Below are 19,006 nucleotides of genomic sequence, written 5' to 3'. Positions count from 1 at the left end.
GTTTGAAACTTGAGATATTTCTTATGTCAATGTTCACAAAGAGATCAAAGAATAAATCTGAACTTTCTTATTAATTCAATGTACTTGAATGAGGTTTGAGTTCATAGAAAGGCTTTACGTATTGAATTGATGGAATGAATTAACGAGGTTATGAGATTGGGAAAAAAGAGTTTGGACCCCATCAAGAGAAGTTCAATTTAGTCGATAAGGCTAAATCAAGCTTGCACTGACGGCTACTTAAGAGGCTGATACAGGCACAAGAAAGTTGAGACTTTGGGAATTCATTCTTTATACCAGAGCTCAAATATGATTGAATTTAAGTCGACTTGACCCGACTAAAATTGAGTCGACTCGAATCGACTTAGGTATTTAAAGATGATGGCACTCGACTCAATTCGGTTCGAGTCAAGTGAATATTTTTTGGGAAAATCCTAGTCGACTGCACTCGACTTCGAGCACTGCTTTATTCATACATAAGGCATTTACTGCAGCATACAGTACATACAATCAACCCAATCTCATTAACTATCTGAAATAAATTGCTAGTGAATAAAGCTATATAAAACCCTTTAGAATTCTATAGAACTCTGGATAATACTCATTAAAAAAATCAATATTCAATCACTTAAAATAAAACTTTATTACACATATAAAAGTTCTGGTAAAATTAAAAAAATTGTAAATGAGATGAAAAAGTTTTATGAATAGCAAAAAATTGAGTAAATAAATCCATTGAACATTTATGATATTTTTTGGTTTTTCATTTCAATTTGAGTTATTTGAGTTGAAAAAAATTGGAATCAATAAAAAAAGATGGAAATTCACACAGAATTATTTTGCATATCAGGATTTATCATTTTGAGCTAAATCCATCCTCAATCTGCTGGAGTGTACGATTTTTAGTTTCAGGCAATATGATATATAGCAGTAGAGTTCCAAATAATGCAATGAGAGCGTATACCATAAAAACTCCAAATGTTTCCATCACCGCGCTCAGTTGTACGAATGTTTTTACAACGATAAAGAAACAAATAAAATTAAAACATGACGTTAACCCACTGCTTAATCCGCGAGTAACCTGCTGCAACATTTCACCCTGAAGAACCCATGGCAATGGAAATAGTCCACAACTTATGAAGCAGATGTAGCCAATCAAAAATATCATTGAAAGCCACGAGATGTTTGAATTTCCAAGATTACTTTTACTATAATACATACATATGGATACAGCAATCATACAAATAGCAGTTCCAGTACCAGATATCATAAGCAGCGTACGACGATAGCACATTTTTAGCAAAACACATGCAACAAATGACGATAAAACACGAACGGTATCAATGATAATCATAGAGAAATATTCATTTCCTGGTCCTGTGACATTTTTCATTAAGCTTACTGTATAAAATGCTACAGAATTTACACCGGAAAATTGCATGATGAAAAAACATAGTAAGATAATGCCCAATGGCTTATAAAATTCCGGCTTTCTCATGTTGATTTTTAATTTCGTCAAAAAATTATTTTCAACATTGCTTGCATCCTCTTCCTTTTTCGTTATCTCATGCTTCTTTATAAGACCCTCAAGTTCCCCCGCCGCATCCGGTGATGTGCCTCGGAGCCATAGAAATGCTTCTTCCGCTTCTTTCAATCGATTTTGTGTTAGCAACCACGATGGACTCTCTGGTACATATGACAATATCATAAATATGATACTGGGAAAAGTCGTGGCTGATATTAATGCTACCGTTTTCCAATCTAAAAATGTTCCCATTATGTGGCATAAGAGGATCCCAAACGACATTGAAAGTGTTATTGTCGCAAGTAAAAATCCACGATTTTTCGGCTCGCTATATGATGTAAAGCAGAAAGGAAGTAGAGATGAAAAGAAAATTGAAATAAATGGACGAAATGAAAAAATAAATCTGATCCAAAGTCATGCCTTATATAAGACCTAAACTGATAAGAATGAACAAGGATGCATAAAAGGATTTTATGCCAATACAAAAGTACAAATGTTTCTAAATAAGCTTGTCCGTGAGGAAGAGATTTGCTTTTGTTGCTCTACATATATGATAAAGGTTCATGTGCTTCATACAGCAACTTCAAGTCATTCATAACATTTTCACTTATGTACAATGAAGCACGAAAATTTCTTCCTCTTTTTTTGGTTCCCATAAGACTAATAAAATTTCTTTAATATTGCTGTGCAATTTCGTGTCAACCTTGACCTACAAATGTTACTTAATAAAATAAAAATTCAGCATGACTGTTGAAAGCTCTTCTTATTAAAGTTGAATTAGAAATATTAAATTAGAGTAATTGAAGAAAAAGGACATGCTTGAATAGTGACATAAAATTGGCAACCCTTTGGAAAGGCAAATAAAGGCATTTATATTTTAGACCCAAGTCTGCCAGATTTTATGAGGTAAAAATAATTAATTAAGATTTATTGCTTTGATATACTTCATAGTTTTAGTTCATTTAAAAATGATCAAAGAGAATATTTTCATAACTTTATCAAAAGTTTGACTAGATAGATACTTTTAGTCCTTTTGAAGGCATGCTTGGGTTTAAAAATGTTTGGATCAGTTTGGATAATTTAATGGAATCTTTAAAGCTACCAAAAATAGCTCAGTACAGAGGGTGGACAACTCAGGTGACAAATTTTGTCACTTAAATCATCCGTCCCCAGCTCATCATTAACATTAATTTACATTCAATAAATCTGTCATTCGCTCATACCAATTAATCATATGATTGAAAATTTAAATAATTTATCGTGTTATGCATGCCATAAATTAGTTCCTAACATAAAGCTATCAAAATCAACTCACCTAGTTTCACCTTTAAATCGAGAAATAAAAGAAAAATCTTTAAAATTTATTAGTTCTCTTTTTTAAAATTTAATATATCAACCTATATAAACAGTCCCAGGTGGACCGAGCAGACCAGTTGCTAAACCTACACATCATTACAATTGCAGCAGATGAAGAAAAAGTGGAAAAAAAGGAAAATTAAATAGATGCTCATTCACTTGATATAAATCTCGTTCAGCTTCTTAAAAATCTTATTTCTATGTACAGGAAAACACTCAACATACCTGTCAGAAATCTCCCGAGTAATATCGGTGGAATACTTTTAGCGAAATAAATTGAAAACCATCCAATGATTGTGGGAATGCAGAGAAAGTAATGCGAAAACTTTCTACCATATTTCTGCATTATAAAACCACCCAGAAGACATCCAGGTGCCATTGCAAATGCTGCCAAGCTTGCAATCCATGATCCTTGTTCTAATGTTACCGGTATTGTACTTGATTCTGATTGAAGTTGTGGAAGAAATATTGCAGAGTATCCAATCGTAAAACCAGCTGAAATTGTTGCAGCAATCGGAGCACATGCTGCTAAAATCTGCAATTGGACATTCAATGAATTTTACAATAATTGGGCATTATTAGCTACACATTTTGTTTGTGTTTATGGAACAACTGAGCAGTGTTAAATAATAGCAATTTTCATCACAGCAAAGTTACAGAAACTTTAACGAAATTATTAAGTCATACGCAACTCACCTGTCTACATAAAGGTGAAAATGAATCAACATTTTTACCATCATTTAAAGATCTCTCACTTATGAAGTTGTGTTGGAGTCTTACTTCAGTGCCATCAGTTGCTTTTGGAACCATATTATGTCTATTTATTAAAATTTGATGCTGTAGAATAAAATAATTGATAGATCATAATTTTGCGGAATTAAATTATCTAAGGATGTCTTAACAGTGAGGGATTGTTCGGAAATAACGTAACTCTTAGAGTATAGAGGAGGAGAATTTTGGGGCGGAATTCAAGATTTTATTACAAATCGTCACAATGGAACCGAATTCTAAAATACTGTTTTTAACGTTACGTAATTTCCGAACGATCCCTAAATGTCTACAACGTTCACAACAAATCACTTAAGAAGAATTTCTCAGATTGAAAGAAGACTAAGACTAAACAAACTGTTGATTAATTGCCTTTGTTTAGAGAAGTAATTAATTGACGCTAAAATGATGATAATTAAATTTTGGCAGAAGCAAAAGAATCTAAAAGTCACTGTCTACATTGTTAAACTAGCTAGAATTTAGATACAGTAGCAAAACAATTCTGCACGATTTTTCCTCACAATTTCAGAATGTTAATTAGTAAGTCGTGTTGTATGAATCAGTATTGATTTTGAATTAGCAGTATTATTAAGGAATACACTAATAACTTGACTTTAGTCTTATTTTTAAACATCAGTGAAGAACTCAAAACAAATCGTACAGATTACTGTACCAACTTCTTATTTTGCTTTTGAAGATTGATATGACATTAGCCCAAACTAAGTTTAAAAGTCTTCTGCGATGTTTCCAAAGAAAAGATCAAAACCAGATCAGTCGTTGCTAAGAATGCCACAAAAAGTCGTTTTTGATCTGAATTGCTTCGAAGAAAACTTTGAAAATTTTTAATGTAAATTTTATAATCAAAGTTGTCTTTGGAATTATGTTTTTGGGGAAAAATGTTCATACATCAAAGTGTCACATCAGTAATTCATAAAGTCATAAAAACCTTCCAAGAAAAATGGCATCATATTATTTTGGTGCTGCAGAGTCACTATCTCAAGGAGGTAGTTAGTACTTCAGTTAGATTTTTATAAAAATTTATAATTCGTCAATTTCAGATCAAAACTGTGAAAATTCTCTAGAACCTACAAATATTGAAATTCATTCTGAACCATTGGAAATCTTGACACCAGAGATTAATATCGAGTCATTAATCCAAGATCGTGAAGATGCTCATTATTATTCACAATTGGCACAAAATATTCTTTCAAGCTCTGAATTCACTACACCGATTCAATGTCAAAGAACTTCAAGATCTCAATCAAATAAAAATGATAATGAAGCAGCTAAGACACGTGTGAAACCACGTAATCGTTCCGCTTTTCGTAGTCGCAAATCACACAGCCGTGGAACTAGCAAAAGCAGATCGAGAAGCGCACGCAAGCCATCTGTTAGTCGTCGCGGAAGGCGCTAACTATATTTTAAATATATTTTAAAGGAAATATAATGGATTTGGACTATTAAAACTATCTAAATTAATCGTGACTTAAAATGTTTGTGCTGCTTTATTTGGAAAGATTGTAGGAGATTCATGTGACACTGTGAATATGAACCAGTGTTGTCCAAACTGTGTGCCGCGACACTAGTTTGAGGTCATACTTTTTGGAATTGTCAAAAAAAGTTTTCCGTGAGCAGCTTCTGTCGTAGCTTATCTCGAAGATATGCAGTGACTCAAAAAATTAGAACAACACTGCTTTAAGCTAGTAAATTTATTGTTCTAAAAATAGAATCACAAGATAATCTTTTTGCTTCATTTGATTACTCATTTAGAGTTCATTGACCTAATTTTAATGAAACACTCAATGGAATGCTGTACTTGGCATTCAATGCCACCATCAATATTATTGCAATTAGAAATTATTAATAAAATTGTGAATATTATTTTGTAAGTAGTCACATGTGTAAATTAACAGTAAATATTGCAACACAAAAACAGGATTAAGCTCTTGATCACAAAAATGACCTTAAACTTTATTTGTAGAAATTCGTTTAACTTATTATGTAAATATGCATAATATCAATAAAGATGCAGCAAAAAATCACTTAATTTGCATACACCAAAGAGTGTATGATTCACAAATATGTCACAACAGTCACAGTTTTATTGAAAAATTCATGAATGAAGATTGATTGTGTCTTATAATGAATCAGATACACAGATACAATGTAACATGCTGTAAATTAATTAACAAAGATTAACTTGCTTACAATAATAAATTTCTTTTTCTACAGCACTTGATGGATTATGTTAGCATAAAGTTACATAATTGCGGTACCAAGCCATAAAATTATGATAATGAAGATGAACCAAAAAATTATAACGAAAACGAACGTGAGATGCTCACAAGTTCATGAACGCGAGAAGACTAAATAATTTGTATCGATGATAATTATGCGGGAAGTACGGCCTATCAGATTTATCCTACTTATTCTTATCAAAATAAATTATTGTACGATAGCACTTTTCTTATCATGGAGACAGTCTTTATATCACAAACTTCCCACATATTCAAAAACACAAATCCATCACAAATTATTATTTCCATGTAATAATCTATTCAATAACTAGGTGACCACATGTGTAGCTTAATTCAGTGGTGATCAACCTATGTGCCGCGGTACACTAATTAAATGATCCGTATACTGTATCCGGTTTTGGTCGTCACCTTACCACTAAGGAATGCCACCAAAAAATAAAAGGTTGCCCACCACTGGCTTTATTGATGAGCATTCAACAAAAAACGGAAGAAATTAATTAACAATAGGACAGAGACGAGACACGTGAGCATAAAAACAAGGTAAACACTCAAATTCTCTTTTCACTTTCTTTCTTGCTTCTTTTTTTGTCAGTATTAAGACGTAATATTATTGTTCATTTATAAAATCGCCCGTGAAACTGTTACGTTTTTTTCTGACAACATTTTTTGGAATTCCTCGTAATTTTATTACATTGGAACTAATAGAACACACATTTAATGCACACCTTTATCAATATATCACATAATATGTAGGATTAAGCAACTTTATAATTATTATCTCGTCTTTTAAATTATTTTACAGTCTATAAATTCCTCATATTGTTTACAATCCGTCTTATAAAACTACTGTAAGAAAACTGAGCGACATAAGGCAAGTAAATCGTTTAAAAATAAATATTGGAGAAAACTTGATGAGTTGTGATTAAGAGAAAGAGAGGGAGAGGGAGAGGGTGTGAGAGAGTGAGTGTGAAAATGACGTCGAATGAAATCACAGAAAAACCAGCAAATATAGGTGTGAATTAATGCCAATCATTTCCATTTTTCACAGCGATTCTTATTACTGATAATGTAGTTCATGCAGTTTTATTGCCATTCGATTATTGATATTGACATATCAGCCATGAACTATGAAAATCAATATTATTAGTGCCTTTATAGTTTGCAAACATCCAAGTAGGCATATTGGTGCGAAAAAAATTGCATAAGTCTCTCAAAAAATAATCTGGCATAATTTTACTACTCAAATGACCTAAATACAGCACCAACTCTTTGACAAAAAACTGAAACAAAACTGTTTACTGTATCTAAAGCTTAAAACTAACAACAAAACAAAATCAATGCGCGGATGAGTTTTAATCTTATCAGTGAACAACAACAGCATTTGACTATATTCAAAGATCAATACACTATAAACTGTCAGAGTGTGGCTGGAAAATATTTTTATTGTGTAGTTTTGTTTGACTGATTCGATGCAAAAATTATTTCGCTCTGTATTGGATATACATGCTTACAAAAAAATCATTTTCAATGTCAACTGACCAAAAGAAATTTTCAACTCGGAACAGATTTTGTGGCTGAATGGCATGACTACTTACGCTTGTTTCTTTATCAAATGCCAAAATTTTGGGGGGAATCCCAAAAATGTTTGGTTCCATTCACTTATTACGTTACACAAAGCAGAAGTTGAATGCAGAACTCGAAGTAGACTTGAATTTTATATGAAGTCGAGTCGACTTCGAGCTCTGGTTGAATGCATGCATATGAACAATTGAAAGGGTTGCTTACTGTCTAAAAGCATATAACAGCCATACCACGCATTTGATACTCATAATAAACATCTGGATCTTTCAAAGAAACTGGGTTAATTTTTCAACAATACCGATTTTATTAGGCCGGAAGCTTAACAATACGGAACAATACAAAATGTTTCACATTCCTAAATAGAAAGAAGATATCAAAGGTGCTTGTTTAAATCCGGTATTTAAAGCCAAACAAATAAATAATAGAATGACATCTTACAAAAATATAAATGAGCAGAAGTCACAGTCGAAAACAGGAACGAGTTTAAAAAATCTCTGAAAGGAAGCAAACAACAAACTTACCTCTCATTTACCATGTGACTATGTAGAATTCCATAAATGTCACTCAGGAAGAAAACGAGACCACTTGCATCACACAGTTTATATATAACTGATTTTTTATTTTCTTTAATGTGGTCGTTACTATCACATTGCTTTTAAATGCTCACACTAATTTTTCTTTTATTGCTCTGCCTCTCACAAATCACAATCTTCAAGTGAAACTAATATTTGCATCTGCTCGTTTAATCCGATAGTGTCCTCAATAATTTCTTGAATTTTTATTAAATTCTTGTTTTAAAAGTCTTCATATTTCAATTAAAGTTAGTAAGTTAAAGCCAATTAAAAAGCTATAATTGGAGTAAATTTATGAAACTGTTTACCTAGAAGAAATTGTTCAAAAGCATTAAAGGAATTAATCAAATTATTAAAACCTATTTTAAAAATGACAAGAATGATTAAGAATTTAAATTTTGGACATATTTTCAACAATTACTATTTTAGAGCTCCAAAAGATGAAAGACAAAAAATGGTCATAAACACCTACGTAGAGCATCTACATGTTTAGGGACTACTCACGTACATAGCAACTTCATTAAGGATATTTAAAAAATTGTTTTAAAACTACCCTTTGACAAATTATTTTAGTCACAAAATAGCTTATTATAAATAGGTACGCATAATAAAGGTCATGTGAAAAATGAGAAACTAATTAACTTATTCTAAAAAATAGTTTTGATCCTTTAATTAGTAATCACTTTTTTTGAGACAGCAACTCAAATTGTTGGAATCTGAAAAGTAAATCATAGAAGATAATAAGAAACCGTTACAACGTGTTTGCACATTTTGATAGTTCAAAAATACTGAAAACATTTATAAGGTTTCAGAACTTTTCAAATGTTTCATTCAAATTATTTTTTACCGTTAATAATATTTCATTTTAAAAAAATAATTCTTTGCAACTTAAATGCCCGACTCATTTTTTGTACGTTGTGTAATGACAAAAAAAAATCCCTTCCGAATGGTCATTAATGTGATTTAATGATTTCCACAAATCAAAACTCTATTAAAATTTCATGAGCTTTATTATTGTATATTGACACAACGAGTTGTACATTAATAAATAAAATGGTAAATAATTTGTTTGTAAATTGTCAAAAATAAGTTTTTCATTCGTATACCTACATTCATTCTTCATCTCTTCTATTCTTGAATTATTGATTTTGTAATTAACATTAAATACTTGAAAGTAAGAACATGAATCAATTTCATTTCATTCCTTTGTTGAAGTTTGTTGGAAATTGTAATTCTTGGTAGTTTTTCTACAATAAACAAATGAAATGCAAACATACCAAGAAATGTAATTGAGCTGATGTTGATTATGTCGAAGAATGAAATTCGTGATTTGATTGTGACGATAAGAAAGCTATTAGCTTTCAGGTTCAGTCAGAGGAAAGTACTAGAGGAAAATTGTTTTCTAAGAAATTGAAGAAAATTTGATTCTGAAAAATGAAAATTAAACCGATCGATGCAATAACTAATGTTGCCACCAGTTCATGACGTTGGACGTAAAAGTTTAGAATATCAAAGGATTGCTTATAGTCAATTTTGATTTATAGGTTTGAAAGTTGAAATTGGAAGATATTAGAATTTCATGCATAATTTTTGGGGCCTGATCTGGAATAGTAGAGACATCTCTAGGTATGCTTATTCGAGCTGAATGCTTAGGACAACCTGGCGACTTTCATTGGTGTTGATCAAATTTATAATCAAGGCACACCTTGGTGGTAAGCCACGACCAAAATATTACACGACATGCAGTTCATGGTATTCGGCGACACGCTAGTGTCCCGCGGCTTACAGTTTAAGGAACACTGTTTTAGGGTTTAGACTACAGTTTAGGAAAGCTCCCAATTCAGAACCGCAATTAAAACGTATGTTGATCGGTAAAAACATTCCCCAAAATTTAGAAAATTAAGGTATATAAAATCATAAATTTCAGATTGATTTGTTGCAGGTAAAAAAATTCAATAAATTCTATGACATATTTCAAACAAAAAATTCTGAACTTCCTACTTCCATAGGAAGCATTATAAAGGAACATTAATATCATGTTGCTAAATCAAAAAATAATAAAATATGAAAATTGTTCCCTTAATTTAATTCTCCATGCAACTCAAAGCATGCAATTGTATGGAAAAAAATCAGCATGCCCCTGTAAGGAACTGCTGTTAAGTTTAATTAAGAAATCAGAACAGCATTGAAATTAATAAATTATAGCGCGATGTCACTAAAAAATCGATCCTATTTTTATATCATAATCAATTAAATTTCCATATAATCAATGTTGAAACAATTCCTTATTATTCAAACATAGTCACTGCATTTCAATTTCACGGCGTCTCATAAAATTATAGTGTACAATCCATAAAGTAATTCTCGGTATTGTCATACACTTTATATTTTAATAATGAATTGATTTTATCAAATATTAAACAATTGCAAGCCCAACTAATGCAATTATCCTATAATTCTGATATTTACTTATATGTACATCTATTATGCCTGTTCATAAACATTTTATACATTACTGTATATCTAGTATTTTTTTCATTTAATGGAAAAAAAGGATACAAAAAAGAGAAAATCATGTATTATTTAGTTACTTAGCAATATCTACATGAAGCTTACATGCTTTGTAGATTTTCGAATGTGTTATTAGTCAGTTATCTACAGCTTTGATCTATGATTACACGAATAGCTTTTTTCTGTGTTGTATAATATTGTGCTATACATACATACATACTTGCATGATATTTTCAATTCTTGTTCTCGGCTTTCGCTTTTGACGTCACAACCTAGAACATTTTTCTTCTTTTTCCATACTTACAATGGCTTTCAACAAAACCAAAAAAATTTTGTATGAGCAGAATAAAGCAACAAAACGGAAGAAAATCGATTTTTTAGTTCGCTGATTTTAGTCAAAAAAACTTTCTTTGAATAGTAAGGTAAAACAGCAAGTCGTGTTTGTAAGAAGGGAAACAAGAAAAAAAGCAAATTCAGGAAGCAATTCAGGTTTTTTCAAAAATGAAGGAACATAGAAATAGAGGAAAGATGTAATTTACGGCACATGCCTCAAACTCGAACAATCCTTCATTAAAAATTCTCAATTTTCAGCAATCAATTTAAATTTTAAAGGGACCTAAAGTCCATTCATCTGTGAAAAACCCCAAAGTGCAATGCTTCCACATTATTATTATTTATATACCTCTCATTTGTATTTCAACGAAAGACATTTGCCTTTCATGAGTCTCGCCTCGTTTCTAAACAAACGTTAGTTTATGTGCCAAAATATATAGTAGCTTCTTATTCTTTCATTTATGAATAGGGCGGCCATCTGCTGTATTTTTGCCGGAACGATGCTGTACTTTACTTATATGCTACAATGTCCTGAGAGAGCTCCAGGATTCAATTTTGAATTTTGGATTTATTAGAAACATTTTCTTTTTGAAGGTCCATGTTCAAGCCAAGGGCTCAATATATTTTTTTGGGAATTTCAAGTGTCTAATCAACTTTTTCGCAAGTTCCTCGATCGGCACATATAGAAATGTTTCCATCACGGCGACGAGTTGGCGGTATATTTAGAACCAAGTGGCAAATCCGGTTATTTTTGCCAAATGGATGCTACTTGGCTCTAAGTATACTAATATTAAGTCTCAAAATTATCCAAAAAGACCCTAATACTCTAAAAATCAAAGAAACTGCTTTAAAGTACCATATGGGATATTTCTGCTACATGAAAGTATGCTCATTGCCTGTTAGGGATACTGTTCAACTCAAAAGAAGGCAGAGTAACAATACAAGAAAGTAGCAGAAAAAGCCGTTCTGAAAAGGAACAGAAACCTGATCAACCGCTTTATTAACTCCCTCCGATTCACAGTGGATCAATAGGAACTAATCATCATCAGATAGACATCCTAAATTATGAATATATTTTACTACCTTATGAATAATTAACCTCCTCATGTTCACTAAGAATGAAAATCACTACTAACGACATGGACTCTGAGAAAGTTAATTTTCTGCGTCTCAAAAATTTTATATCAGCATTCCAGAGATCTCAAAAATAATTTCTCATGAGCTAAGAAGAGGAGATGAAGATTAATGTACTGAAATTGTATTATCGCCAGAAAATTTGTAACTAAAACTTCTATTATTATTTTCTGTTTTCTTGTTTATTGCACGAAAAGTGTTAAATAAATTTTCTCATGACAAAAATTATCATTTTTAACTTCTTACTTTGTGCATCTTAACCTTTTTTTTTTGTTTTGTTTGCGTATGAAAATTAAATGGAAGTGAAAAATAAATTAAAATTTTTAAAGAGCTTCAGAAAATTTCTTCAAAAGAATTTCTTTGTAACGAACATTTCTCTAAAATTTCTTAAAAAAATTGTACGCGTGAATGAGTTTGGTGCATTTTGACCGTCTTTGATCTGCTCTAACATTAGTATGTATATGTATAGCAGTTAATAAAATGATTTTGCAGTTTTGGTTTATAAGATTTTGTCCATGTCAATTTGACTTTCTTTATTGCTTAACATATTTTTGTTGCAGAGATGGCAGAGGTTCGAGGAATCTGGACTCTGAAATCTCAAAAAGCTACCTTTAGTCGAGACTCTATTAAAGACCCCACAAAGACAAGGAAATTTTGCTAAATCGGATTTTTATGTTATTTTCCAATCATCTGAACAAAGCAGGATATCAAATTATGGTATTCGATAAATTGCTAGGTCGTGACACGATCTGAGAACGTTTCCCAATTTCTCGGTATGGACAACTTCTGGAGACCAAGATCAGGACAAATACTAACAGGAAATTTTCGAAGTCTCGGTCTCAGCCAATCTCAATACTCAGGTCGAGAAGTCTTGGCCTTGGCATTAGAAACTCTTAAATATCTGGTGTAACGCTAAAGTTTTTGCGTTACACTTACCAAACTTTTCCAAAAACAAAAATATTTTAAAGAATCGTCCTGCTGAAAAGTTTGAGAACCATTGGACTAAAGATATAGAAATTTTTATAAAATTGATATAAAACATCCTTTTTTAGTTTTACGTGGTACGACTGGTGACTGTCCAGGCTATGCTCCAATTGAGCTTCAGTACCCTAACAGGCAAAGAGCATGATTTCATGATACAGAAAGACCACTTCCTTATCAGCGGTCTCTTTACCTGTTAGGGTGTTGCCTTCAATTATGACAAGTCAACATAATTATTAGTCATCATAATTCAAACGGTCACTGTGAAATGAACAGAAATCCTGTGAACCTTATGAAAAATTAATTAACTCATACTTAGTATTAAAATTACTCAGTTTTAGTATCTACAGAAGTTTGAACCGTTAGAAAAATTTGCTATTCATTGCATTTAATTAATCCTCATTATAAAAACTCTACAGGAAAAATTAAAATGCGTCTTATACACCTGCAAATTTAATTCTCATTATATCCATCAAAACAGCAGGTAGAACAATTCACTTGTATAAGTGACACAACAGAAAAAAAAGTGAACGAAAAAGACAGAAAGAAACAACTGAAAATTTAGCTATAAAAATTGTTCTGGTCCGGTAAACATTCTGCTGATGGCTGATATTCATTTTCATTATATTCTTTTGTGAATAATTTTACCTCTCTTTTTTATTTATTATTTTGTATTCTATATCTCTCGACTTTATATTTTTTTATTCACCAAGTGTACATATATAGGCTGTTTATTATTGTATAGTTTGGGAAATGTAATTGGTAATGTGAATTTTTAAAACTACAAATTTACAAGTAAAAAAATTCACTTGCTACAAAATACACAGACTTATATGTATATTATAATAAAATTATACGGAAGAATTAAGACAAAACATGTGTTTTCAATTGAAACCATACCACTATACCCATTCTATGTGAATGTTAATTTAGAAAAATAAAGTTCATGCCTCACAATCATCCCTCTTTGACACATACTTTAAATTCAATTCGATGAAATACTATATCATGCTGAAATTAGTCATTGATATTTTTTACCTATCTATCGATTTAAAGGAGATTTTTGGCATAGTTTCAATATTCAATAGATGCATGCTAATTAATTGTTGATTTGGAAATAGTTTATTGAATAAGGAATTTCAAAAAATTGGCTGCAGCAAGTGGAACATGTGTATGTGCATTGTAATGGGAACCCCCTATGTTTACAACTTATATGTCAGGTGAATTTTAAATTAGTTTCAGATAAATTTCTCTTGTGCTTCCTTCCCTTTACCAGTAGAATATTTTATGAAATTGTAACATTGAAAATAATTTTGAGAAAGTAATTTTGGATTTACGAAATTTTTAATTTTATAGAAGATATTTCATTGAGTTTTATAATATTTTGACGAAAAGGCTCAGATCACCACAAATTATTCATGGCTGCTTGGTTATAATATTGTGTCCAAGTAGCAATCTTCAAGTAAGTTACTTCCTTACTTCGCTCCAATTGAGTTCAACGAATACTTCAAGTAAACTGGCAAAGAGCATGATTTCAATCTGAATTTTTAGATGGCAAAGTAGCACGGTGGCGACTTCTCTTATCAAGAAGGTCTCTAGAGATTATTACACTGGCATTGAGGGAAGTTGCCTTGACAGAGCAGCAATAGATTCAGTTAGAAACCCTTTTGTGTACTTTTGTAGCTCCAAGAACATGATTGAAGTTAAGTTAGTCATCCATTCAATTCTAATTATATCAAGGATCATTGTCTACATGGCCAGCGAATAAGTAAGTAGTAATCAGTTCCAATCCTGTGAACCTTATAGAAAATTGTATTAAAAATTAACTCATAATTTAAATGGGCTTAGTTCCATTTTCTAAAATTACTCAGTTTTAGTAAAAAACTTTTTTTCTACAAAAACACGTTTGAACACGTTAGAAAAATTTGAAAAAAATATGAATTGCATTTAATTAAAATCCTTGTGTAGTACAATAAAAACTCTACAGAAAAATTAAAAAGTGCGCTCTTTTTATTTACATTTTTCTTTTGAGTTTTTAGTCTTTTTTAAAAGCGCAAAAGTTTTTTTAATTTTTAGGACATTTTTTAGTCTTTTTTTAAAAGCGTGTTTTTCAAAACAGCAGGAGCATTTTTCTTTTAAAGTTTTTTTAGTCTTTTTTAAAAGAAAAAGTTTTTTTTAACGTTTTTTTTTATTTACTACTTAATCCAAGTGAAAATTTTTAAAAAAAAGTTTTTCGAACGTCCGAACTGCTTAAGTTCGATTCGCTCGAACTATTTTTTACTTACGATAATCCATGTAGTTTTCTTAATGGAAAATTTTCACGCCTTCACTCGCTTCGCTCCGTTCAAAAAAATTTGTGAGCTTCGCTCAACCAAGTCCGAACTACGTTCGAACTGATTATTCGAGCTGCTGATGGCTGTATGTTCGCTTCGCTTTTCACTGTTGTTAGGTCACAGTAGTGTCGGACTCTTCGCTTCGTGAATAATGTTTACAGTCTCTCCACTTTTTATTCGTTATTATTTTGTTATTCACAGTATATCTTCGCTTCTTCGTTCGACTGTTATTATCACAGTAGTTCGGACTATTCGCTTCACCAACTGTTGTTATAGTTCGGACTAGGCTTCGTTTATTATTGTATAGCTTTTCGTTTCGTTCGAAATGTTGTAATTGGACAACATATTTTCATGTGCACATTTCGAGTTATGTATAAATGTTACGGACTAATTTAAAGCAATATAAAAACTAATTACACTATGTCTAAGTATAATTAAATTTGTACCATACAACAGTCTTATATTTATATTTTATTAATATCAAATTATTACTAATTGAGAACTGAATTTTAAGTACACTGATATTTTACATGCATGATTTTCAATTTATACAGAAACCAGTAAGATCCACTATTTATACATTATATCAAGATGAATGTTAAAGATTTAGGACCATATTTATACAGTATTCATGATCCAGTAAGATCCAGGACCATATTTATACAGTATATCCCAGTAATCATCCCTATTTGACACATACTTCAAATTCCAGGACCATATTTATACAATATCGTAAGAATTTATACTGTATATCATGCCAGGACCATATTTATACAGTATATCAAGAAATCCAGTCCATATTTATACAGTATATCAAGATCCAGTAAGATCCAGGACCATATTTTTTACCTATCTATCGATTTAACAGTATAACAAGATCCAGTAGATCCAGGACCATATTTTTGGCAGTATATCAAGAGTAAGATCCAATTTCAGTATATCAAGATGCAGTGATCCAGGACCATGTTGTTAACAAGATCCAGTAAAAAATATTTATAATAGGAATTTCAAATCCATTATTTATACAGCTGATCAGTAAGATCCAGGAACATGTTTATACAGTATATCAAGATCAGTAACATGGACATTTTATACAGTAATCAAGATCCAGTAACATCCAGGACCATATTTATACAGTTAACAAGATAAGATCCAGGACCATAATACAGTTATAAATTAAGATCCAGTTTCAGGACCATAAAGTATATCAAGATCCAGTAAGTGGACCATTTTATACCAAGATCCAGTAGATCCAGGACCATTTTATGAATCATCCAGTAAGATCCAAATATTTATACAGTATTCAGATCCAGTACCATATTTATGGATTTAAGATCCAAATCCAGGACCATTTTAATTCAAGATCCAGTAAGATCCAGGCCCATATTTATACAGTATATCAAGATCCAGTAACATCCAGGACCATATTTATACAGTATATCAAGATCCAGTAAGATCCAGGACCATATTTATACAGTATATCAAGATCCAGTAAGATCCAGGACCATAAGTATATCAAGCTCCAGTAAGATCCAGGACCATATTTATACAGTATATCAAGATCCAGTAAGATCCAGGACCATATTGATACATGTTAACAAGATTAAGATCCAGGACCATATTTATACAGTATATCAAGATCCAGTTGGACCAAATACAGTATTCAAGATCCAGTAAGATCCAGACCAATGGTTGTCATATGGTCCATTAAGTCCAAGTATAACAAGATCCAGTAAGATCCAGGACCATTTTTATACAGTATAAAGATCCAGTAAGATCCAGGACCATATTTATACAGTATATCAAGATCCAGTAAGATCCAGGACCATATTTATAAATAACAAGATCCAAAGATCCAGGCCCATATTTATACAGTAATCAAGATCCAGTAACATCCAGGACCATATTTATACAGTATTCAAGATCCAGTAAGATCCAGATTTATACAGTATATCAAGATCCAGTAACATCCAGGACCATATTTATACAGTATAAAAATATTTATACAGTATAACAAGATGAAGATCCAGGACCATATTTATACAGTATAACAAGATCCAGTAAGATCCAACCCATTTTATTAATCTAGATCCAGTAACATCCAGGACATATTTATACTATATCAAGAATAACATCCAGGACCATTATACAGTATAACAGGATCCAAAGATCCAGGACCATATTTATACAGTATAACATCCAGTAAGATCCAGGACCATATTTATAAAGTATATCAAGATCCAGTAAGAAGGACCATATTTATATACAGTATAACAAGAGTAACATAGGTTATTGAAATTCAACAAAATTAACAATTTTTGAAGATTTGAATGTAACGGTTTTTTTGGAAAAATTTTTGCTAAGAATATCCGCGAGAAAATCACTAGTTAAATTTTTTGGCTTACTTAAATATCCTGAACAGATTGATATTATAATTTAATTAATAATTTATATTATTAATTGATGTTTAGTTAATCACATGAATTAGTTTCAGTTCGATAAAAAGAGTTAATGTAAATTAGAAATATACATAATTGACAATGTTTTTGAAATTTTTTCCTATAAAAATTTAAATTAATTATTAAAATATAAGGAAGCGAGTTAGCGATTTAATGATGGCAAAATATCAAATTGCCCTCCAGAACACTCATGTATAAAAAAAATCAGCATGATTGGACCAGTAGAAGTGGTCGAAAAAAGGGTCACAAATTTTGAACGTGACAGACAGAAAGACAGAAAGACAGAAAGACAGACAGAGCATCAAATAAAAGCGTGTAAAAACGACTTCTGTTAAATAATCTGAGTATCAAAACACAAAAAGGCAACATAAATACAGCCTCTAGTTCTATTCCAGTTCATTAATTAACAAATTAAGCTATCAATTTTAATTTTTTTCGAATTTTTGTGAATATTTTTGTTGTTGTAAACTCCGAAAAATTTGTATGGAAAAATTCAAAATTTTCTTAACGCTTTTACAAAAAATTATTAATTTAACTACTTTAAACCAGTTTTTGACTAACTTTTGATATTTTGCATTGTATAGAATTGAAAAATGAACAAGTCGACTATCATTTGTACCTTAGAACTGTTATTCATAAAATTACAAGCATTTTTGTCCAAAAATTCAGATTAAGTAACAAATTTTCAGTGTCAGATAATCGAGTTAAATGCTTAATTATAGTGTATTTAGTTAAATTGTTCGTTTTTTAGAAATACAAGATAGACTATTTAAATATTACCCTAAATATTTATAACATTTCTGAGAATTTTCGAACGACTAAGCCCAAATGTATTTTGACAAAAAGTTGTAATTTTCATGTATTTTTCATATAGATTTACATTAATTCTAAATCCCAAACTTTTTTTCGTGACAAAAAAAGTTCCAAAAAAAATGAGGATCTTAAGTAGGTAATTCGAATCCAATACACGATTGAGCTTATACATTTGAAATCATGTGTCACATGCAACACAAATGTATTAGAATTTATTGTGTAGACAAAAAAACTGTAGAATAGAGACAAAAATTACATGACCGTGAAATTCGTTGAATATTTTAAGCTTCTATACCCAAAAGAATGAAATAAAATTAAAGCAGAACTTGTATGTATTTTCCAACTGACTATAGTTCACATCAAAAAAAATGAGTTCCATCATAAC

General features: G+C 31.0%; 1 protein-coding gene across 1 annotated transcript; it reads right to left on the bottom strand.

Moving 5' to 3' along the window:
• Positions 1-648: 648 nt before the first annotated feature.
• On the bottom strand, positions 649-6,925 carry LOC139088911 (facilitated trehalose transporter Tret1-like). The gene is made up of 6 exons (XM_070638261.1): positions 6,630-6,925; positions 3,575-3,715; positions 3,104-3,413; positions 2,920-2,964; positions 2,838-2,847; positions 649-1,925 (listed from the first exon to the last, which is right to left on the bottom strand). Exons 2-6 carry the CDS (start codon positions 3,686-3,688, stop codon positions 854-856), a joined length of 1,551 nt encoding a protein of 516 aa, XP_070494362.1. The 5' UTR covers positions 3,689-3,715; positions 6,630-6,925; the 3' UTR covers positions 649-853.
• Between the last annotated feature and the right edge of the window lie 12,081 nt (positions 6,926-19,006).

Source organism: Chironomus tepperi, unplaced genomic scaffold (assembly GCF_022539635.2).
Source record: "Chironomus tepperi strain 1889 unplaced genomic scaffold, CSIRO-AGI_Ctep_v1 contig_172, whole genome shotgun sequence".
In the NCBI taxonomy this organism is placed as follows: domain Eukaryota; kingdom Metazoa; phylum Arthropoda; class Insecta; order Diptera; family Chironomidae; genus Chironomus; species Chironomus tepperi.
This window is presented reverse-complemented; position numbering and strand designations above follow the sequence as displayed.